The sequence below is a fragment of the Paroedura picta genome, chromosome 6 (assembly GCF_049243985.1).
Source record: "Paroedura picta isolate Pp20150507F chromosome 6, Ppicta_v3.0, whole genome shotgun sequence".
NCBI classification, from domain to species: domain Eukaryota; kingdom Metazoa; phylum Chordata; class Lepidosauria; order Squamata; family Gekkonidae; genus Paroedura; species Paroedura picta.
In genome coordinates, this window is record NC_135374.1 from 58,634,305 (window position 1) to 58,657,616 (window position 23,312).

Genomic DNA, 23,312 nt, shown 5'->3' on the forward strand with positions numbered 1-23,312 from the left:
CGCCTCCGTGGAAATTTCCACTTCTTGCGGTATCAGCTGCAGCCCCAGAAAAATCCAGAAGGGCGGGCTGGGCAGAGGAGGCGGCGCTTGGAGCCCTGGATTCCGCGCGCGGTTCCAGGCCGCCTCCCTCAGTACGAGAAGCGACACTTGAGGGCTCTTCGCTCTCCCGCCTCCGGCCGCTGGAAGCCAAGAGGAGTCGGGCGGGAAGGAGCCGCTCGGCTGAGCCAGGAGGGGAAGCGCAAAGCAGCCGCGGCGCCTGACGAGAGCGAAAGGGGCGGCCCCGGGCGGCGTGCGCTGCTGCCGCCGGCGCCTTTTAAACAGCGACACACACCCGCTGCCGCCTTGCCGGGGACCGGACCGGGTGGGCGCCGCTTCCTCTTCCTTTAGGCTCCCGAGCGACGAGGCCCGCCTGCAGCGATGCCCCGCTATGAGATGGCTTTGATCCTGAAAGCCATGCAAAGGGTGAGTGAGTGAGAGGGAGGGAGGGAGGCCGCGTCCTGCCCTCCCAGGGGCTCCTCGCCATGCCTCTGACTGCCGGGCTGACCTTTTCTCCCCTTCGGAGTGCCCTTCCGCTCTGCTTGGCGCAGGAAGGAGCCCCGGCTGCCCTCTTAAGGGCGGACTCCGAAGGCATCATCCTGCGGCTTCTTAAGCCACCTCTCGCGCCCTCGCCCCCAGTATGTTTGCTCTCCCTTTCCCTAGTGTTAGAAGACTCGGGCTTCCTCCCAGTTTATAAAGAAGCTCATTGCTTAATTAGTTGGTTTGCTTTTACACAATGTGGGGCCTCGATAGGCTGTGTAGTAGGAAGGGCCCAACCGGCCACGTGCAGGAGCGCCTTCCTTGCTTGGCCGTGTCAGTAGCTGGCCTGCCTGTTTGCAGCCTTTGCTTGCCCCTATTTAGCCGAAAGGAAGATGATCAGCAATCTCAGAAGATTTATATATTATATATATATATTGCACAGCTGTAGTTTGTGTGTGAATTTCAGACAGACGCCCTCTTTTGACGACACTTGTGAGGGGAAAAAAGTTTAATCTTCCTCTCAGGTGAATAGGTAATGCTTGTGCTGGCTTTGAAAGTTATTATGATGTGCAAGAGATGCTGGAATATGTTATGTTATTGATAGAGCGTCCCTTTATTCCTCTATGGAGATTAGATTTCCAGTATATGGATAAACACAGATTTTGGTAGGGCTCTGTGTGACAGGAAAATTTTCTGCCAGTGTTTACACTCACTGAGATATCCTATTAATAATGATATTGAAAAGTAGAAATCAGCCCTGTCATTCCACTCTTGTCAGGAAGTAAATGTAAATAGTGGTGTGTTAATATCCCAGCAATGGTGGCTGCTGTGTATTGCTGAGTGTCTTGGTATTGTTTTTTAAAATGCTTCATTTCTGGGAACTGGTCTCTTGAAAAATCTTCAGACTAGTTGAATGTGTACTCTTAGCATAGGTAAGTGATGGATATTAAAAATCAAATGATGCTCAAACAGTATCAGTAATATTTAAGGATTTCCCTGTGTTCTGACAAAATTGCTTAGTTGCTTAAATATAGCAGCCTGTAGGTTTGCTTATGGAACTCCTAAGAGCATTTTCTTGGGAATAAGCCCCTGAGTAGACTTCTGAGAATGAGCCTCTTGTGGCGCAGAGTGGTAAGGCAGCAGACATGTTGTTTGAACGCTCTGCCCATGAGGCTGGGAGTTCAATCCCAGCAGCCGGCTCAAGGTTGACTCAGCCTTCCATCCTTCCGAGGTCGGTAAAATGAGTACCCAGCTTGCTGGGGGGTAAATGGTGATGACTGGGGAAGACACTGGCAAATCACCCCGTATTGAGTCTGCCATGAAAACGCTAGAGGGCATCACCCCAAGGGTCAGACGTGATCTGGTGCTTGCACAGGGGATACCTTTACCTTTAGACTTCTGAGAAGACCTGCTTGGGATTGCTTTGAAAGTTAGGTTATTCAAGTTAGAAACTACAGTCTAAGTATTTTATGTCCAGTTGTCTGCAAATGTATAGTAGCTTCCATTTGGGTCCTGTGCTTTGGTGTTTTTAAAATATATATGCAATCATCATAATTTATAATTTATATACTGAGCCAAAAGGGAGGGTGGTATATAAATACAAATAAATATATAAATAATTGGAATGCTTGATCCTCTGCTTGTTCTGTGTGTATCTGTATGCCTCTATTAAATTTATATGTGATTTCCTTGCCTCATTTTTTCCGAACATTTCTAGATGTGAAAACAATAATCAATATTTCAAGCATAATTTAGAGTACTGTGGCTTGTAAGAACCTCTAATATTCTGAGAGCTGTAATTTTTAAAGTATGAAAAAGTGCTCAGTCACATGTTGCACCTGATTTATTGTCAGAATAACCATATCTGGCAGAAAAATTAGAAGCTATTAAATTGCCAGTACTTACCATCTTCCTATACAGCAGCATGTGGAATTCTTTGGATCAGAGTTGGGGTTAGTGTTAAGATTGTCTTATTGGAGATTTGTGAATGAATATATGTGGAGTTGTAAACTGGTATGAAAATGCTGGATCACCATTGGGAGAAAAAGCCCCATTATACCTTTTTCACGTAGATGCAGGATTAAGGTTCGGTTTAGCTATTAACTTCAGGGTGGTTTCTAAAAGTCCATGGTAAGGTTTATTGCATGAGTAGTACAGTATTCCTCCCCATTTCTTTAGACATGCAAACATAGTTGATGAAGTGTCATAAGTGGCTCCTGTTATTCAAGTCAATTCTGGGTTGATACCCTTGAGCCAACCGGTGTAAAGAACTATTTTTATTACTAACGTAGTTGTAAAGCAGAGGGATTCATAGTATTTGCTTTCTCATGGTTTAGCAATGAGTTTAGTCTCGTATGAGAATTTTATCTTGTAGCCTGAACCTCCTTAGGAGTAAGTTGTTTAAGTCCACTGGCACTGTCTTTGAGGTAAACATGCTTTAAAGAGACTTGATGTGCCAGCCTTCATTGTTGCTCTGTTTAATAGCCCGGAGAGGGTGACAGCAGTTTAAGAAGAAATAGAACCCTGTATCTTTCTAGCACACACAAGGATGTGTATCTGACCCACCAACTCCAATGTCTAATATAAAATTAAACATAATCTCAAGTGATATGGGAGTTTAGAAATAATTTTACTTTTTAAATGCAATACATGAATATATGTATTCAGTGGGGGAAAGAAGATGAAGGTAGGTAAAATCTGTAATTTTAAAACAATTACAATTAGGAATTTTGAAAACGTTTTTTAAGAAATGCTTTTTGAAGTAAAACTGTTAAAAGATAGATTTAATTAAGATGCCCTATAGTTCTGAGATAATTTCCCATAGAATAGGGATTATAAATTTTGATTCTACAGTGTCAGAAGATATATTCAAAATGTTTAAGAAAAGCTTTTTAGAGGAGTTCGAGCAGGCCATGAATTAGGGACCCACACTTGTAATTACGGGCCTCCAGAAGTTTCTGTACTATTTTTTTAGGTTAATATTTCTGTCTCCCAATGGGACTGATTTGGTGGTATCTGCCACCTGGTGTCACCAGAGAGGATAATTGTTCTCAAACTGTGGATGAAAATGCCTGTTAACAGCAATTTAAAAATACATAGTGGCAAGAAATAAATAGCAGTCCTTGAAGTCAAATGAATAGAAGATTGTTAGGGAAGAATAGTTCTGGACAAGGACAAGGTCTGGAGATAAATGTGGGACACAGAAGAAACACAAGTGAAACTGTTTGAGTAGCATATTCCAGAAATCTTGAGGTTGGTTGGAATACAGACTTCATTGATTTGAGATCTACCATTCTCTCACTTAGAACAGCAGCAATTCATAAATGGTTTAGAGCAGCAAGCGATAAAAGAGACTGGGAGTATTTTAATGAACTTCCTCTACCTGTATGTAAGATAAGTATGCAAGCATGCAATAATGAAATGCAAGGCTTTATCATAGTGAGAAGTTAGGTAGGAAAATATGATAAAGTTGAAGTTTTTTTTTAAACTTGAGATTTTAATCAAACCAGCACAAGAATAAGACAAAAAGTGTAAACCATGATTATGAAGCTATAGGAAAAGAATACAGGATTGATGTGCTAAAAAGTCATATATGTTCATTCCGTTAATAGTTAAACTTTTACCCTTACTGCATCATAAAAAGAAAATGTATGTGCTGTTGGGTGTAATTGTTTGTGTTTTGGCATTTATGGGTTAGAACTAGGACAATCTTGGAATGTAAGATTACCATTGATAAACCAATCATTTTTTAAATATAATATCCTTTTGGGTCCACTATTTAAGATTAGGACAGGGGGCTTCATAGTATCTGCAAGATAATTCAGTAATTGATAAAAAAAGTTTTTTTGTTTTTGACATCTGCCACCTGGTGTATGTTGTAGCATCAGTTTTGATGAAAGGTAGGGAAAAAATTGGGACTGTCCTCATAGGCAATGGGCAGCATTTAAAAGTTAGTTATCACACAATATTAGCATGTGCCTGAATCCTAAAAGTTTCTTCTGAAAATGTACTAAAATAATTGGGGGCATCTGTATTTGCATTAAAATTTACTGTTGCTGATCAATAGCTGTTTGCTTCCAAGAGTAAGCTCCAAAAGAAAACAATTAAAATTATCTAATTTGCTTGAAGGAGTAATGTTGAAGAATCGTTGCCTCTGTTGCTATGGGAGAATATTTGATAGCAACTATTCACTGATGGTGTTAAAAATGTATAAATATTTTCTTGCACAGGTATAATTACCTCTCGGGGATGGTTAACTGAAGCAATTGTGTTCTTTGAATTCTTATTTGGAGGCCTAATTCTTTTATGTGACAACTGATAATGGACATGAAATGCTGCAAGGCTGTGATGGACATCAGGTAGCCCATGATGGATTACTAATTTCTGGATGTAGGTTACTAGGATTATTGCAAAGGATGCTGGTGGTTTGCCATTCTTCAGTGGGGCTGAAGTCATCCAAGGTGGTTAAGCCACACCTCTGCTCACTCAGGTAGACTTCCAGGATTCATCAACCCAGCTGGCCTACCACCGCAGGAGACACACAGAGCTGGCAAGCCCTGCCGTTAAGTCCCAAAAGTCAGCGGTGGGAGCTCAGCCATCTGTGGCCCGGTGGGGGTAGCCCAGAGCCCTGGGATGTAATTCCCCAACCCCCACAAGGCCTAGTGCACCATTCTTCGAGAGCCCATTTCATACATGAGGAATCCGGCCGTTGTTCCAAGATGGCACTGCCCTCTCACTGGAGTCAGGACCACCATTCCATGCTGGCGGTCGGCAGTTTGGAGGCTGCCGCAGGCCTAGAAGACCACTCCCGCCACCCCAGCAGGGCCCGTGAGAGCTCTATTTCCCCTGAGCTGTGTCCATGGCAGGGTGAAGGGGTGGGTGCAGGATGCCATCAAGTTACCCAGGAACTGCCGGTGAGGCAGGGAGGAAGATGAGGCCAAGGAGGAACACTTGTTCCTGGAGTGTAGGTTCAAAGCCAGGAGACTTACCACCAGTCCCTCCTCCCTACGCAGCCCCAGGCGGGAGGAACAGGACTGAGATGCCATCTCCAGCCCAGAGGCACTGAAAGATATGGATCTGCCACTGTATTCGGATTATTTAGAGACTGAGGAATCAGAAAAGGAAGACTTCAATCTAAGAAGTATCAAAGGGGCCCCTTCAGACCCTGCTCCACCCATCATGCCTAGATCTTAGGCATCTGCTAATCCAGACACTAGGGGCTTCAAGAAGGCCAGGCCTGTTCAAATTGTTCACCCATTTCCTGACATCTTCAATGATGTCATCAAGTCGGAATGGGCACTGCCAGCTACACAACTACACTCTTATCCTTGATAGAAAGCTCAGCCTTGATTGAAGAGCCCATGGAGGACCTGAAAGCCCCCCTCATTGATCCCTTGTGGTCACTCTACGTTCTGGGGCTGTTCTCACCAAGGGTGGTGACTAGGCTTGTGTGCTTTGGCTGCCGAAGCGGCTGTTCATGCCACACAAGTGGCCAGTGCCGTGGGGTGGGGAAACAGGTGGCGCCAGCGCACCAGTCAGCACATGCATGCAGGTGCAGAGCTCTGCACGCAGGTGCCACCCCTCCCCCTGCGTTGTGGCGCTGGCCGCTTCAAGCATGAACGGCCACTTCAGAGGCTGAAGCACACAAACCTAATGGTGACAATGCGCTGAAGGACTCAGTTGATATGCATAATGAACAGGCGCTGAAGAAGACTTATGAAGCATCATCCATAGCATTCAGAGCTTCTGCTGCCATGGTGAATTTTACTAGAGCCATTGTGATCTGGACAGACAACATGTTGAAGTCCGCAGAACTGACTGCACCATCAACTAGACAAACCATCCTAAACATAAAAAGGGTGGCAGAACTTGCCCCAGACACTTCAGAAGGCGCCATACAGTTTTCTGCCCAGGCACAGGTGGCTGGCATCGCCATCAGGCACAACATCTGGCTCAAGCATTGGAAGGTGGACACCACATCCAAGACCACCCTGTCATTATCCAAGTTCTCCAGCAGGCTCCTATTCCTGGAATCAAACCTGGACCGAGTCCTGGTGGAGATGAAGGAAAAGAAGAAGGCAAGAAGACTGCGTGATCAGGGGCTTGCTCCGTGCCTTCCAGGACATGTGAAGCCATTCCACCTCCAACCAGTGGATCCTCAGGATTATATCAGAGGGTTACCGCATTGAGTTCTCAGGCAACCCCCCCCCCAGATCATTTCAAGGTGTCCCCGATCTCCTGCTCACCTTCTATTGTAGGCCATTCAACACTTACTTACCATCAGCCATTGAGGAGGTGCCAAAGGAATGCCAACACAGAGGGATGTACTCCGTTCCTTTCCTTGTACCCAAGAAGTTCGGAGAATGGCATGCTGTCCTGAACCTCAAGACACTCAATTTTTGGGTTCAGAAGCAGAAATTCAGAATGGAATCATTGGGCTATATTCTTCAGGTCCTTCAGCAGGGAGACATGCTGACATCACTCAACTTTCAGGAGGCGTACCTTCACATCCCAATCCATCTGGACTCATGGTGCTACCTCTGGTTCTGCCACACAGGTCTTCAGTTCTAATACACAGTTTTGCCCTTTGGGCTGTCTGCTGCATCATGGGTGTTCACCAAGGTCATGGCGGCACCGGTGACTGATCTCTGTCAGCTCAGGGTCCACCTATGTCCTTACCCCGATAACCTGCTCCTGAGGGTGAGGGATGCTGCTACCTTGCACTGCGTCACATAACTGTCTATGGAGTTCTTCGCAGAACTTGACTTCCTTATCAACAAGAAGAAGAGCCAGTTGAAACCATACCAGGTTCTCCAGCATCTAGGAGCCACACTATGCACCAACACGGCAAAGGTCTTCCTGCTGATGGACAAAAACTCAAGCTTATGTACCTCACCTCGCAGGTCATTGTGGCAACCCGCATGGACTTCATGCACATGGCTGCGCTGCACGGTCTGATAATTTCCACAATCAACATTGTGCTGGGGACACGTCTACATTCCAGACCGCTCCAGTGGGCTACCATTCTAATGCGATATTGCATGTAGATGACCAAGGAAGGTGGTTCTATCAGCACACCTCCACCAGAAACTGCACTGGTGAACACAAGTCCACAATCTGCAGTATGGAATGGATTTTGTACAACCACCACAAATGGTGGTTACCATCGATGCCAGCCAACTTGGTTGGGGCACACGTTGCAACGGGCAGGCGGCCCAGGGTGGCGGACTCTCAGAGAAGCCCAAGAAAGCATCAGCTGGCTAGAACTACATGCAGTCCACTTGGCCCTCTGGGCTTTTTGGCCCATGCTCCACAACTCCCATGTCCTGATCCGAATGGACAACGAAAGCACACGAAAGCACACATCAACGAAAGCACACATCAACTGGCAGGGAGGGACACGATCTCACACTCTCTACCTGGAGACCCATCGCCTTGTAATCTGGGTGGAGAAGCATCTTGTAACCCTGAAGGTGGAATACATCCAAGGCCTAGCAAAGCATCAGGCAGATTGGCTCAGCCCCCAGGACTTGAATCCGGGGGAATGGACTCTCAATCAGGTCATCTTCCCCCGGAGTACCCACTGGTTTGGTCTGCTGGTGTTGGACCTGATGGCAACTCCAAAGAATGCTCAAACACAGCGCTTCATTTCCCGGTTTCATTACGATCAAGCCAAAGACAAGGATGTGCTTATGTGCACCTGGCCTCTGGGACTCCTCTACCTATACTCAGCAGATTGCTGAACAGAGTCAAATGAGAGGGGGGCACAGTGATAGTGTTGAGCCACTATCACTGTGGCCCCCTCTCATTTGATTCTGTTGGAAGGTGGTGGCACCACTCTGGCCCAGACCGTGGTTCTCCAAGCTCATTCAGATGACCACGATGCAACAGTGGTCATTTCCATGCAGGGTCGATCTCCTCCACCAGGGTCCTATACTCCATCTGGGTCTGGAGTGGCTGCAGTTGAGGGCATGGAAGCTGAGCGACACTCTCTACAGCGATTAGACATTTCTTCAGACATAATCAATGTAATGATTTAGGCCTGGAGACCATCCACAAGAAGGATCTATAACCACACCTGGTAGTCTTTCCACAGGTGGGCAGTGACCAAGAGGATTGACCCACGACAACCATCCTTCAAGGATGTCACTTCATTTCTAAGTATTGGTAGGAAAATGGGCCTTCACGCCAACACTCTGAGCACACAGGTGGTTGCGATCAGTGCCATTTTGTGACTGGGGAGACCCAACTCCTCTAACAACCTTGACATCAAGCATTTCCTTAAAGGCGCTGCACAATTGGACACACTGGTCGTAAATAGATTTCCCACCTAGAGTCTCCTAATAGTGCTCAAGGCCCTCACAAAAACCCCGTTCACAGCTCCTTTGACTGGTGGAATTGAACTTTGTGTTATGGAAGGTAGCGTTCTTGGTTGCCATTATGTTGGCCAGGCGTGTTTCAGAAATCGCCACCCTGTCAGCTAGAAAGGAGCTCTGCACCTTTGCAAAAGGTTCTGTGACTCTATGGACTGATTTCAGTTTTATGCCCAAGGGTCAATTCTCGCTTTCATCTGAAACAACCTGTGGTCTTACCATCCTTTTTTCCCAAGCCCTCAAATCAGGGGAACAAGGACCGCTACATGTTGGACGTTCGCAGAGCACTTCACATCTACTTGAAATGGATGGCTCAATTCATCAATGTTTGGTCGTCCTCTTTGTGTCATTCAGGGCCCAGAACACAGGCCAGAAGGCATCCCCTTTGTGGTTTCCCTTCCAAATACCAACCTTACCTCTCTTCGAAGATCTGTTGAGATTGTGTTACACCATGCCACCTTCTCTCTCAAATGTGCATATTTAAGATCACGTAATGTGGCGCAGAGTGGTAAGGCAGCCGTCTGAAAGCTTTGCCCATGAGGCTGGGAGTTCAATCCCAGCAGCCGGCTCAAGGTTGACTCAGCCTTCCATCCTTCCGAGGTCGGTAAAATGAGTACCCAGCTTGCTGGGGGGTAAACGGTAATGACTGGGGAAGGCACTGGCAAACCACCCCGTATTGAGTCTGCCATGAAAACGCTAGAGGGCGTCACCCCAAGGGTCAGACATGACTCGGTGCTTGCACAGGGGATACCTTTACCTTTACCTTTAATGTATATTGGCTATTCCAGAATTGCTTAAGAGCTCATGATCTTGCTTTGTAACTCTAAAGCACATCTGTGACCATGCAGAATATAGAGTAAATTAACAACACATTTGAAGCTAACCCCTTTGTGAGAGGGCCTGTCTGAATTACCTTTTGCTTACCTCAGCCTTACAGCTCAACATAGGATTTGTTACTGTTGCAATGGGGGGTAAGTTTACAAGCAAGTGAGACACAATTATGATGGATAACAAGAATTTAAGCAATAATACTAGTATTCAGATGCTCTTGACTTGAATAGCCTGAGAAATTCTGAAAAAAATTTCTCCTTTTAACTGGTGGGGTGATGGGAATTTAAGGGAAATCAAAATAGCTATGCACTATTTCCTTTCTAATTCAGCCTAAATGTATTTATTTTTTCTCTTTAATAGGATAAAACACATCATTTATAACTTAGAACATACAGTTTTCTTATTTGGCATACTTGTGCTATGGGATTGTGCTAACAGATGTGGAACATCCTGATTTGTTGAAAACACTATTTCCTTCTTGGTCCTGGCTCCAATCTGGTGGAATGAGCTCCCGGAAGAGCTGAGGGCCCTGCAGGAACTTCCAGCATTCCGCAGGGCCTGCAAGACAGAGCTCTTCTGCCAGGTCTTTGGTTGAGGCCGGGCAGCAAGGAAGATCTGCCCGCCCTCATAAAATGACGGTAGTGAATTCTGCCAGCACCCTTCCACCTCCCTTTTAGATGGGGATGTGATGTTGGGTTTTAGTCTAGGATGAGTTTTTGTCACAACTTCTTGGTTTGATAGGTTTTTTATTGTATTTGGTTTTGGGGGATTTTATGTGACCCGCCTCAAGCCTCCGGGGGGAGGCAGGACATAATAATAATAATAATAATAATAATAATAATAATAATAATTAATAATGATGATTTCAATTCTTTGCATTGCTGTGACACAGGAGAGGCAGGTGCTTAGAGTGCCTGGGTGATCCAGATTGTGAATCCCTACCCTGCCATGGAAGTTTTCTGGGTGATCTTGGACCAGTCACACACTCTCAGGGTGTGTGTTGTGGGAATAAAATGATGGGAGACATGTAAGCAGCAGCAGCATTGAATTGATTACACTCCAAGACAACTGGCTCGTGGTGGGTTACAATAAGACAAGCACAAAAACAAAGCATAGACACTCAAACCCTTAAAATATAGAGTATATAAATAGATGGGAGCAATCCTATCCCCCAGACCTTTCCTAGTCCCGGACTGCTGGAACTTCCTTTAAAGCCTGTGCCTTGGGGGGAAATATGTAGGGGGATCATATAATCGTATGGTGTTGTAGTTATGCCGAGGAGGGCCCAGCTCTTAATCGCTCTGACCTCAATCAAATGCCTGGCGAAAGAGCTCAGTTTTGCAGGCCTTGTGGAACTGAGAAAGCTCCAGCAGGGCACTCAGCTCTTCTGGGACCTCCAAGAAGGCCCTGGCCCTGGTCAAGGTCATATGCACTTCTCTCCTATTAGGGCCAGGATCCTAATAGGAGAAAAGCATGTTTAAAAATAAAAATAAAATTAAATTAAGTAAATCTGATCAGATTAGTAGTTCTTATATTTTGTGGACTGATGTCCCTTTGTGCAGATTGAATTTTGCCCTTTAGCACCAAACTGCATGCTGTGCTGCCATTGCCACTTCAAAGAAGAATGTACTGTACAGAAAAATGTCATGTGGAGTGATGCAGGTGACCAGGGGATCCTGTCTCCCCCCCCCACACACACACACTCTATTTCAAATTCCCAAACAAACATGCTGTTCCAGCACTTAATCACCTGCCTCCTCCCCTGCTCTGGCAGCCTGATCAGGTCTTCGAAGTTTGTTTCAGTGTGTGGACTGCATTTGCCATTTACTGGTTGCATGTGCATATTAGTGTTGAAACATCCTGAGGTTGTTGCAGTCATCTTGGTCTAGATCCTGACCACTGGTCACTTAAATGAAACTTTCTATTCATTTGGTTTGAACATTCTTAAACAGTGGATATTTCTTAGTATTGGTACCAATTAATAAACTTTGTGTTTATATTTACTTTATTTTTTGGTTAATCTATCTTTAAACAATATATGTTACTTTGTGCTTACATTTACTATTCCTTATGGCTGTTTAAATTGATTTCAGCGGAAGAACACTTACACGTGAGCAAGTCCCATGGAATAGCATGTGACTTACTGAGTAGACCTGCCCAGGGCCACTCCCTGAATTAGTCTCATGTATCACTGAAGACATTTACAGCTTTGTTCTGAAGTGACCACTGAATTTAATATGCTGCAGGCATTACATTTTTACATTGATCCATTTGATCTAGAGAATGTAAATCCATATGTAGAAAAATGTGTGCAACCCCCTTACTAGGCATCCAAAAGCCAGTTTGGGGTGGGATAATAGCCAGAAACTGTTAATCCACAGATACATCTTTACTATATTAATACATCCTCTCCCCAATCTTTAGTTGGCTAAATGTTTTGTTGCCCACTGATATGTTTCTGAATAACTCCAGATCATCTCACTGAATTTATTTGTTTCTCTCAACTTCCTATTGCAGTAATGCTGCCCTGGAACTAACTTATATGCTTGCACATAGAATCATAGAGTTGGAAGGGACTTCCAGGGTCATCAAGTTCAATCCTCACAACTACCTGCCTACCCACAGTGACCTCAGTTTCATGCCCAAGTGATCTTCCCCCCCACCAAAAATCTCCAGAATTCAGCCTGGCCTGGATAAAATTCACCTACCATCCCACAGTAGTGATCAGAAATTCCCTGGGTATGCAAGGAGGACCACAAGAGACAAACACTGGGACATCCCTTCCTGCCCACCCACTCACAATCTGCTGAAGTTCACAGAATCCTCATTTGTGTCAGATGACTATCTAGCCTCTGCTTAAAAACTTCCAAAGATGGAAAACCCACCACCTGAGGAAGCCTGTTTCATTGAGGAACTGCTCTAATTGTGAGAAACTTCTTCAGGATGTTTAGCTAAAAATTATTTTGAATTGATTTCAACCCATTTGTTCTGGTCCTTCCCTCTGGGGCAACAGAAAACAACTCTGTTCCAAGTATTTTAAGATAGTTATATCACCTCTTAGTCATCTTCTCCCCAGGCCAAATAGATGAAGTTTCCTCAACCTTTTCCTCATATGACTTCTCTAAACTCCTGACCATCTTCATAGCCTTCATCATTAGGTAAAGGAAAGGATGAGTTTATAAGCAGTTCCCAGTCTCTGCTCCTGAGGTTTCTGGATTTCAAATGAGTGGGAGCATTCTGCTAAATACAAGGAGGAATGGAATTTCAGCTACTTGCATATCTTTCTTGGATAAGATGGTGTATGATTTGAAAACCCAATGAGCTAAGATTTGGTTTGAGAATCCAATGAGCTAAAACCTGACTTGATAGTTAAACCTGAGTTCATGTTGATTTGTGTGGCCTGTTACTCTGCTTTCTTCATTGCGTCTTCTTTCTTTTGCACATGCTTAAATTCTTTTCTTTTTGGTCTCCCCATTCCATTATACATTCACCATGTATCCACTTTGCATATTTGTCCTCTTTAAACTTGCTAATGAATGGCCATGTCTGTGTGCCTTTTGTGTTTATAGTTTGTTTTTGCCTTACTAGAAAAGCGGTGTCTCCTGACCTTTAAAAAGGAGAGGGGGGAGGAAGACACAGTCTTCTAAAGGAAAAGATGGTTACTATAGTGAAGAATATTCTAGGTAAAATGTCTTTCCTATCTTACTTATGTCCATAAACTGGCAGGGTTAAATCTTGTATGTGTACATATGCGCACATGCATGTATGTATGTACCGTTAGGAGAAGGCTAGAACTGAATAGATGATTGGAGTAGATTAGGAAAAACTGCAGCTATGCCCATATAAGAAAGGGTCATATTAAACTCAGTGTTACCAAATATTGAATCACAGCTGATGGATTTGTATTTAGTGCCATAGAATATGACCGCCTAGGCTTACTTAAGAATTCTGTAGCTTTTGCCTGGTCCTCCCATGTCTTTCCTTTTCTCCCTGTTGCTTAACTGCAGGCCCACCTAACTCTTTGTGAAGTATGTCATATGTTGAATCCAGAATAGGAGAATCTGTATGTACTATACTGTACGCTTCCACTATATACAGTCCCTAGTAGCAGCCTGGTGTTGTGTTTCCTCTATTCTATTGAATGAGAAGACTTAAACTGATTACACGCTGTAGTCAGATCCATTAAAAATGCTACTATATGTAGCAGTCATACATTTTACCATTTCTGACACTAAAGTCTGTCTTGTATACTTTCTGTTTGGCTGCCTGAGATCTTGCTATCATATGTGACTTCCCATAGTCTATCGATCCCCAACCTGTGGGCAGCAGACCACATGTGGTCCTTCGACTAATTGGAGGTGGGCCCTGAAGGATGCCTTCTCATGAGTTAAAATTTCCATGAAAATAAAATGTTCCTTATGTTCATTGTTGTGGCGTGTCTGTATCTTATTTTGAAGGGATGTTTAAACATTACCATAGCGATCAGAGAGCGTTAGGGCAGTGGTTGAGAGTAGAGGAGTAAACTACCCTCCCCACCGGGCCTCAGTAAAAGGTGTTGAGTGGTCCCTGGTGATAAAAAGGTTGGGGACCACTGCCATAATCTACTGGCTCTTCTCTCCTTTGTCAGCACGGCAGTTGAATAAATGCAGTACAGTGCTGGGACGTGTGGAGGTAGAAATATGTATACTGTTTTTCTCACTCATGCTTTAAAACAGTTGTGTAATTTGAACGAGATGGGAAAAATACACCATGTAACTGCCATATGGAGTGATATTCCTGTTTGAGAGCTGGGGGGGGGGGGTTGCTGCATTTTTCACTACCCCAAGGAGTCCCAAAGTGGTCTCCAAATACCTTTCCCTTCAGTAGGTTTCGCATTGGTAGAAGTTTAGAGAAGTCAATGAAACTAATTCGAGGAGGGGGGAGGGAGGGGAAACAACTGTGTAGTTGACTACTGAGCACTTGCCATATATTTTGGCATATATTTTACTATATAACTTAAAGTCAATAGAAAATGTAATATAATTTAGTGATACAATTTAAACTATATTTGAATCAAGTGTAAACTTAATATGTTCAAATATGACCCGAATAAAAGCTTGATGATATCTGTTGTTTTGTTTGAACTTTTTTGTTTTTAACCAGAAGGACCTATATTGTTGCAAGTCAGGCTGCTGCTTCTAAACAAACAAATGTTCATTTGTAGCTCATTAGTGAACCCTGTTCACTGGTTTAAGATATATTTCTTCCTTGATACAAAATGCTGCCTAAAATTCAGAAGGAAAGAAAGTCTAGTCAACTACTTGCTAAGACAGAATTCATTTTTTTTTGGATATTAGTGATATTCTTCTCTAATAAAATCTTTATCTTTTGTTTTTGCTGCCTTGCAGGGTTGGTACAGTAGGCCTCACTAGACTTAGCGGCAACTAAGAATTTCTCCTACATCAACAAAGTTAATGGTGATGCTCTTGTGGATTGTCGAATAAAAGTGCACGCTAAGTATTTAAGAAGCGGAAAAAACAAATTTGTCTTCTCAAAGTTTGTACCTCAACTTCTGCCATCAAGACAGCAAAGCAATGGACAAAGAATTTGATCCACAGTATTTGTAAAAGTAAACTGAGTTGTCTTACTAAGGCTGGAGGTCTGTGACCTGGACTTGAACATTTACAAAGATGAGGGCGGCTTTGGAACCAGCAGACATTGCCATTGTGGTGCTGTATTTTGTGCTTGTGCTGTGCATAGGCTTCTTTGCCATGTGGAAATACAATCGAAGCACGGTAGCTGGGTACTTCCTGGCAGGACGATCTATGACATGGGTAGCGATTGGTGCGTCCTTGTTTGTGAGCAACATCGGGAGTGAACACTTCATTGGGCTTGCAGGATCTGGAGCAGCAAGTGGATTTGCAGTAGGGGCATGGGAATTCAATGCCTTACTGCTATTGCAGTTCTTAGGATGGATCTTTGTTCCTGTCTACATACGATCTGGAGTATACACCATGCCAGAGTACTTGTTCAAACGTTTTGGAGGCCATAGAATTCAAGTATACTTTGCAGTGTTGTCTCTGATTCTTTATATTTTCACCAAACTTTCAGTAGACTTGTATTCAGGTGCATTGTTTATTCAAGAATCTCTAGGCTGGAATCTTTATTTGTCAGTTATACTGTTGATTGGAATGACTGCATTGTTGACAGTGACCGGGGGTCTTGTTGCAGTTATCTATACCGACACTGTTCAAGCTTTGCTTATGATTATTGGTGCACTCACTCTTATGATCATAAGTATTATAGAAGTTGGTGGGTTTGAAGAAGTTAAAAGAAGGTACATGTTAGCATCACCAAATATAACATCAATCATGCTGACATACAACCTTTCTAGTACAAATTCCTGTCATGTTGACCCGAAGCCTGATTCACTAAAAATGTTACGGGAACCAACCGATGAAGACATTCCTTGGCCTGGGTTCCTTTTGGGACAGACTCCAGCCTCAGTTTGGTACTGGTGTGCAGACCAAGTCATTGTTCAGAGGGTTTTAGCAGCAAAAAATATTTCTCATGCCAAAGGCTCTACCCTAATGGCAGGTTTTCTAAAGCTTTTGCCTATGTTCATTATAGTTGTTCCAGGTATGATTTCACGAATATTGTTTGCTGATGATATTGCATGTATTAATCCAGAACATTGCATGCAAGTTTGTGGAAGCAGAGCTGGATGCTCTAACATTGCCTATCCACGTTTGGTTATGAAGCTTGTTCCTGTTGGTCTGCGAGGACTTATGATGGCTGTAATGATTGCAGCATTAATGAGTGATTTGGATTCTATATTTAACAGTGCCAGTACCATATTCACACTCGATATCTACAAACACCTCATACGCAAGAATGCATCATCAAAAGAACTGATGATTGTAGGAAGGATGTTTGTTGCTTTCATGGTTGTGATAAGTATTGCTTGGGTCCCAATAATTGTGGAAATGCAAGGAGGCCAAATGTATCTCTATATTCAAGAGGTAGCAGACTATTTGACTCCACCAGTGGCTGCTCTGTTTCTTTTGGGCATATTTTGGAAGCGTTGCAATGAGCAAGGTGCCTTTTATGGTGGAATGGTTGGATTTGTCCTGGGAGCTATACGACTGACATTGGCGTTTATCTATCGTGTTCCTGAATGTAACCAACCTGATACTAGGCCAGTCTTCATCAAAAGTATCCACTACATGTATATTGCTACTGCCTTGTTTTGGATCACTGGAATTGTCGCTATAGTTGTAAGCCTTCTTACAGAACCACCTTCAAAGGAACAAATCAGGACAACCACATTCTGGTCTGTTAAAAACAGGACTGTAAAGAAAAGCACTTCAGCAGAGGATTCATTCAAAGCACAAGAGAAGACCATCTTGAAATACAATGAGACTCCTAATCATACCTCTGCAAATGGTAAATCTGAAGAAAATGCTAAAAGTGAGCAACCTGAAAATATCAATCTTCTAATTACTTGCACAGATGACATCAATCCAGTGATTTCTGTAAGTAACTCTGAAGTTGAAACACCAGTAGATTGCTATTCAAATGGACAAGTGGCTCTTATGGGTGCGAAGAAGACTGATAAAGAGACTGAAAGTGACAAACACTGGAAATTCATAAATTGGTTCTGTGGCTTTAAGAGTAAAAATATGAACAAAAGAGTCAACCATGATAAGGAAGAAGAAGAGACTGTTTGTCTACAAATGCTGGAAGAGACTCCAAAAGTTAAATTATTACTAAATACTGGACTAGTCTGTGTGTGCTCAATTGGAATATTCATGTTTGTTTATTTCTCTTTGTGAGTGAATGAGGAGTTTATGGTCAAACAAATACAAGTAGAGATATTAGTCCTTGGAAAAATATTTATGTATCTATATGTGTGTTTCTGTCATACATCTCAGGCATCTTTTACATTATTAATGTCAGCCAAATTATTTTTCAACCAATGAGAAAGATTCTGCTGTAGTGTGGAATGATGCGTGATTTACAGTGCCATCCTAAACAGAGTTGCAGCCTTGTAATTCCATTGAAGTCAATAGACTTAGAATGGTGTAATGCTGCTTAGAATGACACTGTTAGTGCTGTACTAAATGGTGGATTTTAAGATACCAAAGTTTAAAAATCTGTAGTTTTTGAAGGTGGAATGTGAAAGCACTCAGTCAAGGTTAAGCAAAAGTAAGGGTTGTATTGATATTAAATTTTAACACTTCAAGAAGATTTTAACTATGAAGAATGCTTTAGAACAGGGGTAGTCAACCTGTGGTCCTCCAGATGTTCATGGACTACAATTCCCATGAGCCCCTGCCAGCGTTTGCTGGCAGGGGTTCATGGGGATTGTGGTCCATGAACATCTGGAGGACCACAGGTTGACTACCCCTGCTTTAGAATATTTTGAATCCCAGAAGTCATGTTCTGAGTTATTTGACTGACTTTTTTTCTTCATTTGTATTCTTAAAACACCAGCTCTAATAGTGTTTCCAACAAATCAGGATGTTCCACATTATTTTATTTGTCTGTGTTCTTAGTATGTCAAATGACCTGAAGATCTGCATGGCAGAATCCTAAAATTGCTTGTTCTTCCTAGATAAAACCAGTGTTGTTCTTTTAAAGTTCTTTTACCCTTGCTTACCTATATTTGATGTCCAGTTTGCAATTAGTAACAGAGCATCTACATATGGATATGACCCAGAAAGCCGATGTCATCAGAAGGTTGATGACACTCCTCTCAACATTTCATCAGAGTCAGGTAGATAAAGGATGCTCAGAATAAGTGCTTGGAAATGTTAATGGACTGGATAAAGGACAATAAAGTGAATCTCAGTCCAGACAAGGCTGAGATTCTCAGGCACAGGCTAGCCCAGGTTTTCTCAACCAGGGTTTCAAAAAACCCTAGGGTTTCTTGACAGCCCTGGAAGGGTTTCCCAAATGGGTTGGAGTTAATTAATTTTTATATATATTTTAAAATCTGTTAAACATTTATTGGGTGATTAGCAAGAAAGCCCATTGCAAGCAGGAATGCAATGGGTGCTAGGTACCTAGGGGACACTGGGAGGTGCAGATCTCTCTCTGTGTCTCTCTCTGCCTCTCGCTGCGTGTCTCAGTGTGCCTCGCAGCAGAAGGCATAGCAGGTAATTAGGGCTGGTTAGTAGGAGGGAAGGAAGGCTGGTGTGCAGTGTGGGGCAGCTCTCTGTCTGTCTCTGCCTCCGTCACAGCAGGGGCGACTCTTTCTGTGTCTCTGTCAGCAGCTTGGGGCAGCTTTCTCTGTGTCTCTCTCTGCCTCCCTCACAACAGGAGTGATAGGAGGGAATGAGGGCTCGTGTTCGGTCTGGTAGGGCTCTGTGTGTCTCTCTCTGTCTCTGGCGTGTCTGAGAGGAACGTGGCTAGTGTCTAGGGACGGAGGGTTGGAGCTAGTAGCCAAGGACGGAGGGTGGGGGCAGGACCAATCAGGGTGCAGCCAGCATTGCTGGCTGCATCCTGATTGGCCCTATTCCAGCTTGAACAGCTGGACACATTCCACCCCCGAGGCTGTTTCCCAAATATATAGAGGAAACATGGATAAGGATATGACCACATATGGTCATGTCAACCAACCCACCCACCCTCCAAAAATGGCCAATGATGAGCCTGGAGGGGGTGGGAAGGGGAGGGGTCCCAGGTGAGCATGTATACAGCTATGCTTCCCAATCATATTCTGCATGATCGCACCATTTCTGGGGGTTCTTGAAGCCTGATGAATGTTTCAGGGGTTTCTCAGTGGTAAAAAAGTTGAGAAAGTTTCAGCTAGCCTGTGCCTACTGATGGGGGCATGTCAGGTCTGTCATATTATAGAGCCTTTAAATCAGTTTTGGGAGGTGTACGAGCTATTCCTTGAACAGCAAGATGTGGTCCCAGTTTTTCATGCTCTGACCACATCCAGGTTAGATTGCTATAACTTGCTCTTTGACAGGTTGTCTTTGAATACTGGAAACCTCACATTGTTCAGAATACAACAGCAGGACAACTAACTGGCATAGGATATCTTAAACTTTACTGACTTTTCCGGGCACTATTCAAAATTGTAGTTCTTTCCTTTAAAATGCTAAATAGTCTAAGACAAGATGTTAGCAAAACCTCTGGTTCATCCATGTATGGGGCAAACAGAACAGGGTTCTGCAGAACATGTTAACTGCAGGTTCATGTGGGAATATGTGGTCTTCAAAATAAGAGTATTTTCTGCAGAGCCCTGTTCTCTGTTTACTCCATACCTGGATGGACCAAAGGTTCTGCTAACATTGTGTTGATTTAAAGATGTGAGCTGCTTTTTGTACTGGAAGAAGAAAAATTATATTGTATCCCTTTTCTACTTTAAAAGATGTGGGCTTATTTTTTTGACTGGTGTTTGATAGCCCTGTTCAAATATTTGTACATGGAGGGAAATGTATGCACCTGTTACCCAGCTATATTTTATGTGGTTTCAGAGGGGGTATGATATAAGTGTATCATCCACATACAAGTATGTATGCAGTTGGATCATTGTTTACCATTCATGGTCATGTGGAAGAGTCTACATACACACAAATCTGATCAGGCCTTCCACTGAATATAGAGAGAAGAGCGGTTTTTTGTACCCCACTTTTCACTACCCAAAGGAATCCCAAAGAGGCTTACAAACACCTTTACCTTTCTCTCCCCACAACAGACACCCACTGAGGTAGGTGGGGCTAAGAGAGAACAACTCTTAGAACTTGGACTAGCTCAACGCCCCCAGCTGGCTGCATGTGGATGTGTGGGGAATCAAACTGGGTTCTCCGAAGTAGAATTTGTCACTTTAACCGCTACACCGTGGTTTGGTTAGTGGGCACTGCCTTGCTTCCATTTCTGTCCATTCAGTGTGTGTATGATGTATGAACAGGGCTACAAAAGCAGACTAAAATGTCTTGCATATGCTTCTTGAGAAGCACTGTCCAGTGCTAAGGATCTTCTGTGCTTTTTTGAGGTCAGGAAATTTGCTTGAGCTCCACTTTCAGCAACAGTTGTATTTCTGTAGCTAGAGGTATAGTAATGATAAATGAGAGGTTGCAAATTTAACTCTTTAAAAAGTGCTTTTTCCTTTTAATTATACTTCTGAATGCTCAGCCCAGGGCAGCCTCTTGGACCATATAGAATAAGTAATGGCTTGGAAAGCATCCTTATTGCTATCCTTAATCATATTACTATGATAGAAATCAGAGTGCTTCAGCAGATTCCCTTGGTTAGTAAGGTAACACTTGTTAACAGGTGCCAGGATATGATAAAAGATGCATATGCAGAACCATCTTGCGATTACAGGTTTGAGAAGGAGTGGTATATACATTGAAATACAAATAAATTAATAAAACTAGTGGTTTAAACTTTGCTTAGCTATTGTAATGTAACAAGCAGAATGCCCTGTAATAACTAGAGACATTTTATGGCAATTAATGAGAAACGGAGAGGTTTCCTGACATACTAGCCCAAGCTCCTGCTTAAACCAGTGGCCTTCCAGGACTAAAGGGAATGAAGGAGATCTGCCAGCTTTGGGAAAGGCTACTAAGTTGGAAAGCGTTGGTGTGTTATGCTGACACTTGCAGAAATGACTGTTGAATGCAGTCCAGCTGTTAAGTGCAGGTAGGCTAGCTCAGGGATCCTTTGTATGGCTCCCACCCTTTGATCTTTCCCTAGATGCCTTGTATAAACTAAGCCATGTTTCAGGCCTTACTGCCACAATAAAATAGCAATGTCTGATACTCTGTCTTAATCCCAGTTATCGTAACATTTATGCAGTATTGTGAATGTATGGCATAATTTATTTTGGTTTGGCTTGGTTTTATGTTGACTTCATGCAATACTGCCATAGTTCAAGTGACAGTATTCTGCATATTCTCCTTAATATGTGTCTGTTTGACTACTTAGACAGCCACATAGAACATTGTCAAGGTCCAAGGAAGAAAATTACCTCCTGGTTGACATAGATCTGTATATTTGCTTTGCCCTGTAATACGTGTGGCTTGTGTGGCTTACAAAATCTGTCCAATAAGACAGCTTTTATTGTTTTTTTTTTCTTTTTGGGATATGCTTATCTCCGCTTGCTTTTGAGCATGGACTGGCAGGTTCCTACCCAGAATCCCTGCCAATAATTGAACTTGTCAAAGGTAGTTAGGTAATACAGCAGTGGGAAAACTAGTTCAGATTACTGCAGCAGTTGGGGAAAATATCGGGAGGCATAGTATATTGCTAGAATGGTGAGAGAAAAACTGTTACTGCATACCATAGTGTGCTGCGTATGGGTGATAAGTATAGTCTCCATGATGAAGCATGGTAATCATATTTCCTGCTGTTGATTTGTTTAGCAGAAAAATATTTGAAGTGTAACTTATAGGGTATCCTCTGATTCAGTCCTCTGTTGGGATGCAAGAACCATATTTAATTGGGCTTCCTTTCTATTGCTTCTTTGTCTATTTCTCCCAGAATACATGGTAATTATGCTTTTTCCTTAAAGTAAGAGAGTAAATGTTTGGTAGTTTGTTACAGTGCCTTTTAGTAGCAAAATATAACCTTATTAGGTTAGCGCATCTCATCTGTGATGAAAATACTTCCTGGACTCTACATTTCTACCTGTGCCATGAAGGAGCATTTCTATTTTTCTAAATACTTTTTTGTGTCTTTTCCAGTCTTGAAGACTAAAGCCTATTTCACAGAAGTTTGTAGCTTAGTAATTAGCTTAGTGCTTATTCCATGACAGTGATGACTTGTTTTGCTTTCAAAGATGATTTGGATATGTAAAGTAATTAATAGCAAGTATGCATTATTCTTCAGAGATGTTTCTCCAGATTTCTGTTTGTACAGCCCTTTGATATATAAGTCTTCTGAGTAGTGCTGAGTATAACTTAAAAAAAAGAATCTTAAGAGAAACGATTCATGACTTCATAACTGTTTTTCTTCCTAACTATAGAAGTTTATATAACTTTGCTAGCAGGGCCGTATTTATTGTCAGTTTTGCTAAGTGGAAGCTGTTTTAATAGTAATAAATGTTTATAAACTGTAAAATTGTTGCAAAATTCCCAACATTTGATGGTGGTTGAAAGTGCTGTCAAGTTGCACTCAGCTTTTGAATATCTCACAGGGTTTTCAAAACAGGAGACATTCAGAGATGCCTTTGTACAGTGACCCTGGACTTCCTTGGCAGTCTCCCATCCAAGTATTAATCAGGGCCAACCTTGTATCCAAGATCTGATGAGATTGGGTGGCCAAAGGGGTGGACCAGGGGTGGGCAAACTGTGGCCCTCCAGATGTCCATGGACTACAATTCCCTGGCATGGGCTCATGGGAATTGTAGTCTATGGACATCTGGAGGGCCACAATTTGCCCACCCCTGGTCTGTACCACCCAGATCAGGGTACTTTCCAACATGTGCTCTCTTTTAAACTATGCTAGAATTAGATGGGTTTTATTCTATAAATATGCTTGGTGTTGTGATTTTCAGTGAAGATAGAAGGAACCCCTGATAGTAATTAAGATTCTTTTTTTCTGTAAGGGCACACTGCAAAGGACTATTTCCTGTAAACTACTACTGCTTCATAGGGA

The 23,312-nt window shown here is 43.0% G+C and overlaps 2 protein-coding genes across 3 annotated transcripts in view; both read left to right on the top strand.

The window, feature by feature from the left end:
- The first annotated feature begins 236 nt into the window (after positions 1-236).
- Positions 237-23,312, top strand: part of MRPS6 (mitochondrial ribosomal protein S6) — a 50,257-nt gene continuing 27,181 nt past the window's right edge. Inside the window, exon 1 of the mRNA XM_077342638.1 lies at positions 237-462. Coding sequence (XP_077198753.1) covers positions 418-462 — 45 coding nt within the window. The 5' untranslated portion in view covers positions 237-417. The remainder of the gene's footprint in view (positions 463-23,312) is intronic.
- On the top strand, positions 307-21,756 carry SLC5A3 (solute carrier family 5 member 3). Of its 2 annotated transcripts, none has more exons than XM_077342620.1 (2): positions 307-462; positions 15,107-21,756. In XM_077342620.1, the coding sequence occupies exon 2, from the start codon at positions 15,389-15,391 to the stop codon at positions 17,531-17,533; it is 2,145 nt and encodes a 714-aa protein (XP_077198735.1). In that variant the 5' UTR covers positions 307-462; positions 15,107-15,388; the 3' UTR covers positions 17,534-21,756. The 2 variants fall into 2 exon arrangements, with proteins under 2 accessions (XP_077198735.1, XP_077198737.1); XM_077342622.1 differs by lacking the exon at positions 307-462 and adding an exon at positions 12,598-13,402.